The sequence below is a fragment of the Apteryx mantelli genome, chromosome 20 (assembly GCF_036417845.1).
Source record: "Apteryx mantelli isolate bAptMan1 chromosome 20, bAptMan1.hap1, whole genome shotgun sequence".
Classification (NCBI taxonomy): domain Eukaryota; kingdom Metazoa; phylum Chordata; class Aves; order Apterygiformes; family Apterygidae; genus Apteryx; species Apteryx mantelli.
This window is the reverse complement of record NC_089997.1, coordinates 5,601,138-5,611,834: the sequence shown is the minus strand read 5'-3', so window position 1 is coordinate 5,611,834 and position 10,697 is coordinate 5,601,138. Positions and strand designations below refer to the sequence as shown.

Sequence of the window (10,697 nt, the reverse complement as noted above, 5' to 3'; positions counted from 1 at the left end):
CATGAGCAAAACCATCCAGACTAAGATGCTGCAAACTGCCCTTCCCCATTCTGCACAGGACTCCGTCCCACCAAGGAGGCTCAGTAACCATGAGTGGTCTTGGCGGGGACGATGTGCAAGACTCTCCTATGCAATTAAAACTGGCGATGAGCAAAGCAGACCCCATTAGGGTTTTTGCGTTGGTGGTCCTAATCTGAGAGTTTCCTGAATATGCTACATACTTCTGGGGGTTTGACCACAGGTGTGAAACACTGGTGCTGGCTGACATTCAAGATCTTTTCACGATACAAAAAGCATCAACATTTATTTCATGGCATTGGATATAAACAAAGAGAAAATGAGAATCCCTTGTGCAGTTCTGGTCTCCCACCTCAAGAAGGAAAAGTAGGACTAGGAAAAGGGAAGGGAAAGTTGATGAAGGCAGCAAGACAAATTTCACCATGCATGACATTAGTTACTCCTGTCACACTTTCAACTGACTGCATTCTGAAATGGATCCTTCCAACCGTACCACAGCGGGAAAATTCTTCCTCAAGGCCTTTTCAGTCACTCCTCAAATGTAAATCCTCTTCTTCACACTGCCATGGGTGATTTATCTGCTCACTGCCATGGTCATCATATCCATCATTTGGCTCAACCAGTTCCACCCCTAGCATATCTCTTCCCTAGCAGCCTCTCCTTCTTAGATATTTGGTTCCCTTTGCCCCTAAAAGGGTTGTCGGCCTCATCTTGGAGATTAGGACCATCCCATGGCTGCTTGCCAGTTCCAGACCTTCCTTTCCATCCTCCTGGGCACAGCTGAGTTCAACCTGCTTGTTGTGATGTCTTTCGATTGCTGTGGGGCCATTTGCAACCCATTGCACTGTATCATCTTTATGAAGCCCTGGCTGTGCTCCACACTCATCTTTATCCATTGGGTGATGGCATCTCTATCCTTGCTCAGCTCCACCATCTTATATACCAAGGTACCCTGCGTCCCCAGTAAAGAGACTCTTTCTTCTGTGGCCTCATCCCTTTGATGAGAGCAACCTGCATGGGCACCAGCTACCTTCAAACATGAGCTTTGTTCCCTTCTCCACTATGTTGCTGAGCTCCTTCACACTGACCCCTGTGTCTGATGCCTGCACTAGATGCACTGTCCTGAGAATACCCTCTGGGAAAGCCATAAGAAGCCTTCTTCACCTGCATATCTCACACTGCCATAGTCACTGCTGCATATGGTAGCTCCATTTTTGGCTACGTGGGGCCTGAATACAGCAAATCCTTTGAACCAACCAAAGCCTGATAAAAGGGTTCAAGAGGGTTACCTCTGTGGTGAGCAGAGAAGCTGCTTTGCTGTAAGCTCTCAGCAGCTTTGCAGGTTCCTCTAAGAAAGCACATTCAGGAGAAGCATGATTTTAGGTGACAGCCAGCAGACTAAGAACACAGTCTGTGGAGAAGCTCTGTTTCACTGCTTGAAACCCATCATCTCCTCCTCCTGCCCTTGCACTCTTGAAGCATCCTATCTGTGGAGTCATCTGTTCCTTTCCTTTATATGTCTAAAACCAAATGCAAAGGTGGAGGGAAAAACGTCAGTATTTATTGCTTATGTTTTCTTTGGACTTCCTTCTGTTGGGCATGTTCTTTGGTTTGAAAAAGAAATTAGCTACTAAAATAATTAAGAGGGTGGAGACAGAAATAGTGAGTTTCATTGACTTCATTAGACGTGTCTGTGAGCAGCTGGTGTCTGTACTCATTTTTCTTTGGCTCCCTATGTAGTCAACAGAGACAAGGAGAGAGCTCTAGAGATGGGATCCTCCCAGACCATAATCGACAGGTGAAAGAAGTGTTACCAGTCTCTTCCAGATGCTCTTCTCTCTCTCTGCACTGACAAGATGGGAGGAAGCTAACTTGCTCCAACCAAAGTGCTTAACTTCTAAAAATTTTTGGTTTTGTTTGTTCCAGACCCTTCCTTTTTCAAATAATCAAAAGGACAGCTGTTAAGCTCTTTAAGATGAGAAGATTTCCCCCTTCCCCTAAAGGGAAAGCGAGGCATTTAGGTCAGGACATTTAATAAAAAATGTTTCCTCAATGCTTCTGGAGAAACAGAGAGGAAGAAGCTGTGGAAGAAAGCAGGGGATTACAGAAGAGATGCTCAGTACTGGCTTGTTTTGAAAGCAACAGCCTCACAGAAGTTCCAAGTCAAAAAAGGCAAGGACTGAAAAGTAGAAGCAATAACTTTCAACATACTTATCTACATGGATGGACTGGCATCTGCAGGTACTAGTAAGTACTTTTGCCGGGAGATTAGGTTGCCTTTTGAAACACAGATGTGATGGATGTTTGCAATAGGTCAAAGTGAACAGGGAATTTCCCAGGCATGGCATGAACTAGTTCACAACCTCTTTACAATACTGTGCTTGTGAGAAAGAATCCTTTGTGAGTGGTTGGAAAAGGTAGAAAGAAGACAGTAAAATCTCTGAGGCCTCTCAGTGAAATGTGAAGAAGAGAAATCTGGGTGTGATGAATGGCTGAGAGGAATATTTCTGTCTGTGTTACATAGGAAGCAAGCGAGGGAGCAAAGAAGGAAGGATCTACCCTCCCGTCGAGACTGTGAAATTCTCACACTTGCTTCTTCGTGCTCCTGTCTCAGCAGGACGTACTGAAATTGGGCATGGGAGCAGGAAATGAAACTGTGGTTGCTGAGTTCATCCTGGAGGGTTTCTCAGGGCTTGATCAAAGACTACAGCTGCTTCTCTCCCTGATCCTTCTACTCATATTCCTGACAACAGTGACAGGGAACACAACGATCATTTTCCTCGTGTGTGTGGATCACCGCCTGCAAACCCCCATGTACTTCTTCATCAGCAATCTGGCATTCCTGGAAATCTGGTTCACATCCTCCACAACCATCAAACTGTTGGTGATTCTGAGCTCTGGTAGGAGAACAATCCCATTTAGCAGCTGCTTTGCCCAGTGCTATTTCTATTTTGCCCTGGGTTTTACAGAATTCGCTCTCCTTGTTGTCATGTCCTTTGACTGCTACGTTGCCATCTGCCAACCTTTGCATTATGCTGCCATCATGAAGCAGCAGCTCTGCTCCCACCTGGTTGGTGCTGGGTGGGTCATAGGCTTCACACTCTCGAGTTACCACCTGGTCCTCCTCTCAAAGCTGACTTTCTGTGGCCCCAACAAGATCCACCATTTTTTCTGTGACAACTCCCCCTTATTCAAACTGTCCTGCTCTGACGCCAGCCTGCTTTGGAAAGCAGACTCCATTTTGATATCATTTGTAGTGCTGGGTTCCTTATGTTTAATCCTGGTGTCCTACATGTGCATCTTCCACTGTATTCTGCACATGCCAGCAGCATCTGGGAGGAAGAAAGCTTTTGCTACACGTTCTTCCCATCTCACTGCCTTAGCCATTGTCTATGGAAGCTGCATTGTTCTCTATGCACAGCCCTCAGAAAGGGTTTCCTTGGAGACCAACAGAACTGTAGCTTTGCTGAACACTGTCCTGTATCCCTTCTTAAACCCCTTCATCTACAGTCTCAGAAACAAGACTGTGAAGCTGGCCCTGAAGGAAGCCCTTGGCCATGCAAAGGTTTGGCTTTTCCCCCAGTCATGATGCTTTTCATGACAGCAATTCTAATCATGTATTATGTATTATATCACACACCTTGGTTGCAGGGGGTTATTATAAAGAAAATCCAAAAAATATTGATAAAATGTTGCACACACACACACACTTTGCTGGGGCTGGGACATCGACTGCCAGTGCATGCTGACACAAGGAAGGTTTCATAAGTTGTCTCAGGAAACTTAGCTGAAAACTCTGGGGACAATGTCCAAGGGCTGTTGAGGAAAGCGCAAAAACGTCTTCTCTTCCTGATAACAGAAGATGCTAAGCACGAAAATTAAGCTCAGACACTACAATGGGCTCAAATTCATTGGATTCAAATCCATAAAACACTTCTCAGTTTCATTAGTATGATGAAGACAGCCTCATCGATTTGTCAATGATAGCCTGCAGATGATAGTTTTATTATTCACTTTGGAGGGAGATTTCTTAAAAATTCATATTTTCATAACAAACGGTCAGCATGTCCACTGTTTAAAGCCCTGCTTTATCTCCACTGATGACTCTAGGATACATTCTCCTGAGGGAAAAAAAAGAACATCATATTTCTTCTTGGAGAATTTGGCATTTTCTACCTTCCTTTTCTTTCCTGAAGGATTATTTCATCATCAAGATTTTTTTCAAATAAACTATGTATGCTTCTATCACACTTTTTTCTTCTTGTCCATCAACGAAATTATATATTCCCCCCCTTATTTTACACTTCTGTCTCCATCCATATCTTTACATGGCAAAGGGATGGGCAGAAGCATGTACAATTGATAAAAGGAAGCATCTTTTAGAGAAATAATCAGCACACAGAGATCCCTTTTCTCCTTTTATTTTGCAGTCCACAGGGAAAAACAAAGCACAGGGGAAGGGAAAACACTGCCATTGCTTTACTCCTGTGCAGTTGTTTCTAATCAGCATTTCATTTTGTTAGGGCTTCTGAGGAGCAGAATTACTGTTAACAGCTCTTTTAAACTTTGTGTGTTAGCATCCCATTTCCAAAGGGAATTCTACAAGGGTGAACTCTTTTTAGGAAAACTGGGTCCAGTTCATCTCTGCAGCCCGTCTCCTCACATGGGACCCCAGGGAAGCTACGGCATTTTGGGTGACCAAAGCTCAGCCCAGCAGAGCACCTGGCCACTCCTGGGCAGCTCAGTCATCTTGCTCTGGGCTGGGTCCTTGTGCACCACAGTGAAGGATGTGGTGACCCTGGGTCTTCCCATCCAGGCCCGCAGCTCCACTGGCAACACAGGGTTAGGGGATGCAGGCAGACGCCTAGGCTCTGCCTTGGGGTTGAGATAACTGAACAGGGCGTGAGAAACTAGTGGCTATGAGAAATCATTGGACACTGCAGGGAACAGAATGAGACCCTGCCAAGTTCCAGACAGCACGGTGAGGGATGGCTGGATTTCAGCGGTGGTTAAGGGAGAGTTATATGAGAAAAGGACAAGCGTCACACCTAACTGGTGTATTGGGGATCCTCCGGGGAGCAGACTCTTGCAGCACCAGCAGTACCGAGGTAACGATATCAGATGCACCATATGAGCCAGGGGTTACCTAGCTAACAGTACCAGAAATATTAAACTTGAGTACATAGGCAGTAAAACTGGCACCAATGAAGAAAAAAATACTTAGAGATGGGCTGTTTATTTCAAAGGGGATAAAGCTGGAGAAAGGGAGGGATCAAGCTGCATCATGGAAGAAGCAGCATGGGAAAATGGAGGCAGAGGGAATAAAAGGGGCCAGTCATGTGTAAGCAAGCTGCTGGCAGGGACACTTGTCTGGCCAGGCTGTGTACCTGCTCTCTGCGGTGTAGCCTATCATTGTATTAAATCCTTTTCCTAGCTCTTTTCTGGGTGAGCGTGCTCGCTGTTCTGCGTGAGTGCATGTGTGGAAGGCTTGCAGACGTCAAGGCAGCCAGCTACCAGAGACACCATGCGAGGGTGCCTGTGAGGTCTCCTGCAAGCTTTGAGTCTGGTTAGCTGGTGAGCAAGAACAGGACCAGGCCGTTTGTATCGTTCATGTTTATGAGTGCTGCTCATGTCTCCGTGGTGCCTGTAAAGGTACTGTGCCCCTGCCGGAGTTGATTTTTGGGTGGTTGACCATGTCCGTACAGAGTGTGTGTACGCCTCTTGGAAGTACATGCCCAGCCTCGCTGCTGGCAGGACCAGGGAACAGAGAACCGCAGCAGTCTCCCTTCCAGAGGACCAGGAAGGAGGAATCCGTTTATTTAAAAATCCACTGGATCCAGCATCCTTTAACAGTGCAGGCCTTGGAGGTGCTGCAGCCACTTGGTCTTGATGTCAAGGTCCTGCTTCTCTGTCACCTTGTGGTTCCCAAAGGGCACAGAGGCTTAGGCTTTGGGGTTGCAGTGTGAAGGACCAACTTTGGCACACATCCTTCTAGTTCCCCACTATTGATTTAAGCAATACAAATACAGAGATCTTATAAGTGTTTGGGTCAGTGATCCCCTAGAGTCAAAGGCAGTTTTGTTTTGTTTGTTTTGTTTTCTGATCAGACTTTCCATCTGCCAACCTTTATCGTAAAAGTGGCTGGGGTTGGACAGGCAGTGCCATATGCTCTACCCTCCATTTCTAAACCATCCACAGAAAGTAGCACTATTTAATCAATCTAAATAGCAGGGGCAATGGCCACTGTTTTGTTGGTGGTCCATAAACAGGACAGTTGCGCTGAGCAAAACTCCCTTGTCTGAGGATCTGCTACACATTACTAAACACATCTTCATTGTGTCCAAGGGTAAAAAAAAGCTGGGGGATATTTAAGCCAAAAAACAGTCTCAGATATCTCAAGACCTTTTTTCTCCTTTTACACAACAAACATTACTCTCATGTTAAGGATGGCAGGAAGGTATTTGAGTTGAGAGACTTTTTTGAGCTTTGTCAGGCATTGCACAAACATCTCCATAGCTGCATTATTGCCATTTCTGCCTGCTGCGAGACTGCAGATAACATGGGCACAAGAAGAAGGTGCCCTAGCTGCAAGCTGACATGTAGATCTGGGCCAGCACAAGGCCCTGGCTGTTAGTCTTTAAATGGTTTGTCCAGGATTTTGTGAGAGAGGTGCCCAGTCTGCATGGAAAAGCACCACAAATGTAAAAGCCGGGAATGCTTTTTGTACCGTGAAAAGATCTTGAACGTCAGCCAGCACCAGTGTTTCACACCTGTGGTCGAACCCCAGAAATGGGGAAGGGCTGTATTTGCTGTGATACGTAACATGTGCAGGAAACTGGGACAAATCACATTTCTCTCCTGGAGGTAGCACTGGAAGTAGCGTGGGATGAAGAAGGGGTGGAAAGGAAAGCGCGGTGAGAAGGGGAGTTCAGGAGGGTCACGAGTCTCGGGGACTTTCTGGGGTTGGCTCCGCCCACGCCGGCTCCATGGTCTTCCTAGCAGAGGGACAGTCTGTGACATACCATGCCACATCTCTATGGTCACCTGGAGGGGACAGTCCATCTCTATGATCAGGTGGCTCCTCTGGGCCGGCCTCCAGCGCTTCTCTATGCTCTCCCAGCAGAGGGACACTCTGGGATCCCCCCTCCAGCCCCTTTCTTGGGCTGCTGATGGAGACAAAATGTCAGGGCCACCCGCTCATGGCAGATAATGCCAAAGGCTGCAATGACCCCTGGGTTGTTTGCCCACTTCTGAACAAAAGGCCGCGGCCTCCCGGGGCTCCCGTCATGTGCGTGTGCGTCCCCTGGCGCAGACTCGCCCAGGCCCCGGGGCAGAGCGGGGCCCTGTGGCAGCAGCGCCCCGGCAGCAGCGTTTCCCCACCGACGCTCCCCTGCAGCACAACTCCCGCAGCCCAGGGCCAGCCCGGCGCTGCTCCCCCTCGCTCCCCGCCCTCCGCCCCGGCCCTGGCCCCAGCCGGCAGCAGCCGCCGCAGGCTCCGCACACACGAGCACACGCCGGGCCGCAGCGCAGCAGCCGCCAACACCCGCTGCTGCCGCAGCTGCTTCTCCGCGGCCTCGAGAGTGGCGCCGCGGTGGGGCCCAGCGGGGGCGGGGCCGGCGGCACCAGAGGCGGTGGCCATGGACACACAGGCCCCGCCCCCACAGGGCCGGAAGTGCCTCCTCCCTCAGAGCATGCGCAGTGGCGCAGAGGAGGGCGGCGAAGGGAGGGTGCGGGTGGAGCTGGGCTCGTGGCGGCTCCAGGCTGGAGGTGACAGCAGGCGTGGTGGGGCCAGCAGAGGTGCTGCTGGTGCTGCCCATGGGCAGAGCGGGGTGAAGGCGCTTTCTGAGCTTCCTCGCAGACCTGCTGGTCTCTTCGTGGGCTTCGGCGTCTCCGGCTCTTGCTCAGGCTTGGCAGCTCCTTTCCCTTCCCCCCACGCCAGTAGCAGGGAGCTGGAAGCAGAGGCTCAGGAAGCTCCTTGCCCTTGGTGTCGTCCCTGGCTGGAGCTTCCTGCTGAGAAGCCCCTGGGGAAGTGTCGTGGGGGTGAGCGGGAGCTGTGAGCAGCCCTGCCCCATGAAGCCCCTCTGCCTGTGGGAATGACCCTGCCCTGCCGGGGCCACTCCTGGGCGTGGGTCAAGGAGGAGGAGCAACCCCCCAGCCGCCCCAAGGAGGCCTGGGTTGAGGATGAGGACAGATGCTCCGGCTTCTCCATGAGGACCTGGGTCGAGGAGGAGGAGCGACCCCCAGCCGCCCCAAGGAGGCCTGGGTTGAGGATGAGGACAGATGCTCCGGCTTCTCCATGAGGACCTGGGTCAAGGAGGAGGAGCGACCCCCCAGCCGCCCCAAGGAGGCCTGGGTTGAGGATGAGGACAGATGCTCTGGCTTTTCCATGAGGACCTGGGTCGAGGAGGAGGAGCAACCCCCCAGCCGCCCCAAGGAGGCTTGGGTTGAGGATGAGGACAGATGCCCCAGCTTCTCCATGAGGACCTGGGTCAAGGAGGAGGATGGACCCCTGAGCTGCTCTGTGGAGGCCTGTGAGGAGGCTGAGCAGAGAGATGTGGTCCTCATGGCCATCGAGGGCGTGAAGGACAGGAGTGCCTACGACACCTCAGCGGCAACCCGCATGCTAGAGGATATGATGGGCTACTGCACCACCAAGCCAGAGCATGTAAGCCTCCAGCCCACTGGTGACGGTCCCCAAACCCAGGGCTCTCAAGCACAATTTGAGCCTGGCAGGGGTTTCCCTGTGGCAGCATGCTGGTGCCAACGCGTGTCCCTTCCAGCTGCAGCTGACCGTGGCACATATCTACGAGAACCTGCCATGGATCAGTGAGGCCGCAGCCCAGGACATCCTCAAGGCCTTCCTTCTCCTCCTGACATGCCGCTACCCAAGGGAGGTGGTCGTTGGCCTGCTGAGCTGCTCCCCGACCTGTGACAGGTACACTTGGCCTGCTGCCAGCCCGAGGGCAGCAGCCCCAGGGCTGGAGCTGGGCTCCCTGCAGGCCTCCCAGAGCCACCTGGCAAGGGTCAGTGGGATGCTGGGATGCTGCCCTGACCCTTTCTTGCTCGGGTTCCCAGCATTGCTGCAGCCATGTGGGAGGTGATGGTCTCCCAGTCGTCGGCAGCTGAGAAGGTGCTGGAGGAGCTGCTCTGCGTGCTGCAGGAGCGGCCCCTCTGCAAGCTGGGCACCACCGTGCGGGACCTCACCTGCGTCCTGCCCCTGACCGTGAGTGGCCCCACAGGCTCGCTGGGCGAGGGAGGCCTCCCCGTGCACGCAGCTGTGGCACTGGCGAGGGCTGCCATTGCCGTCTTTGCAGGCGACCCGGGTGCTGAACGTCGTCCTCCTGCAGCACACCTGCAAGCAGGAGGTGAAGGCACTCTTCCCCCGCCTCTACGTGGCCCTCCTCTTCCAGATGTCCTTTACCCTCGTCCACGCGCAAGAGGACATCCCCGCCTTCAGCCACGAGGGCAAACTCATGCCTCCCAGGCCTGTCAGGTACCCTATCGCCCTGGTGCAGCCCCCGCTGCCCGTGCCGGAGCATGGGGTGACCAAGCAGCGCTCTTCTCCCCGAGCAGGACGGCGGTGCAAGCCATGCAGGCGCTGCTGTGCTGCGGCGGCTACAGGGAGCAGGTCACTGCCATGCAGCGGCGGGGGGGCTGGGAGATGATCAGCCGGGCCGAGACCCACCTCACGGGGGTTGCCTTGCTGGCCAGGTAAGCCCCCTGCCCTCCTTGGCCCCGCATCCCACCCTGGGGGTCCCACGGGGTCCCGGTGCAGTTTGCCCACCTCACTTGGCCACCGCGGTGCCTCTCCCATCCATTGCCAGGCAGATGCGGGGGAACCCTCTGGGCGAGCGTGCTGAGATCGTCCTGAACCTGATCCTGGCCCTGAGGGGCAAGAACAAATGCCAGGAGATCCCCTCTATGGCCTTCTTCATCGAGGTAGGATGCGGGGTGCTGGCATGAGTGGGAAGGGGTGGCTGGTGGAGGCAGAACTAGGGCTCTGCTGGTGCCTCTGCTAGTCCCCAGGTGTCACCTGTGTTTCAAGCACCCTCCGTGCCAGCCCTCAGCACTCCATGTGCTCTGAAGAACGGCTGGAGGGCTCCAGATGGCGGCAGGACTAGGGGCTGGGGATGTGGGGATGGTGATGAGGGGCAGGGCTGGGGTGGAGGGGTGGTGGACAAGGGGACAATGAGGAGGGGATTCAGATGGGGCCGGAGATGAGGGTCTGCGGCCCAGGCTGGGGCCATGGGGCCATGGCCAGGGCTGGGGGATGAGGATGAGAACAAGGACTAGGGGCTGGGGCTGGGGCCAAACGGGAGGTGGCAGTGGGAATGCCATGCCACATGCCGAGGTCCCAGTCCTAGGTGGGGCCACCGGTCCCGGTGCCACCCTGGCCCTGTGCCGTTGCAGCTGCTGCAGTGCCCTGATCTGTGCGCGGCAGCCGAGGAGATGGCGCTGAGCCTGTGCCGGGCGCGGCTGGGCAATGAGCGCCAGGTCATGCGCTGGCTGGCGCTCCGTGGCCTCCTCTTCCTCACCGAGAGACCCGCCACGGTGAGCGAGCGCTTGCTGCCGGTGCCTGTGTCCAGAGCATTTCCACCATCAGTGGTCTGAGGAAAATGCTGCATGTCTCCCTGCAGGCAAGGAAGATGCAGAAGTTGATCCTGCACGTGGTGGAGCAG

General features: G+C 53.1%; 1 protein-coding gene across 1 annotated transcript; it reads left to right on the top strand.

Moving 5' to 3' along the window:
* Positions 1-3,043: 3,043 nt before the first annotated feature.
* LOC136993838 (olfactory receptor 226-like) lies at positions 3,044-3,496 on the top strand (the record flags this gene model as incomplete). The annotated part of the gene is made up of 1 exon (XM_067308787.1): positions 3,044-3,496. A coding segment is annotated over one exon (453 nt), but the record flags the coding sequence as incomplete, so codon positions are not given.
* Positions 3,497-10,697: the final 7,201 nt, after the last annotated feature.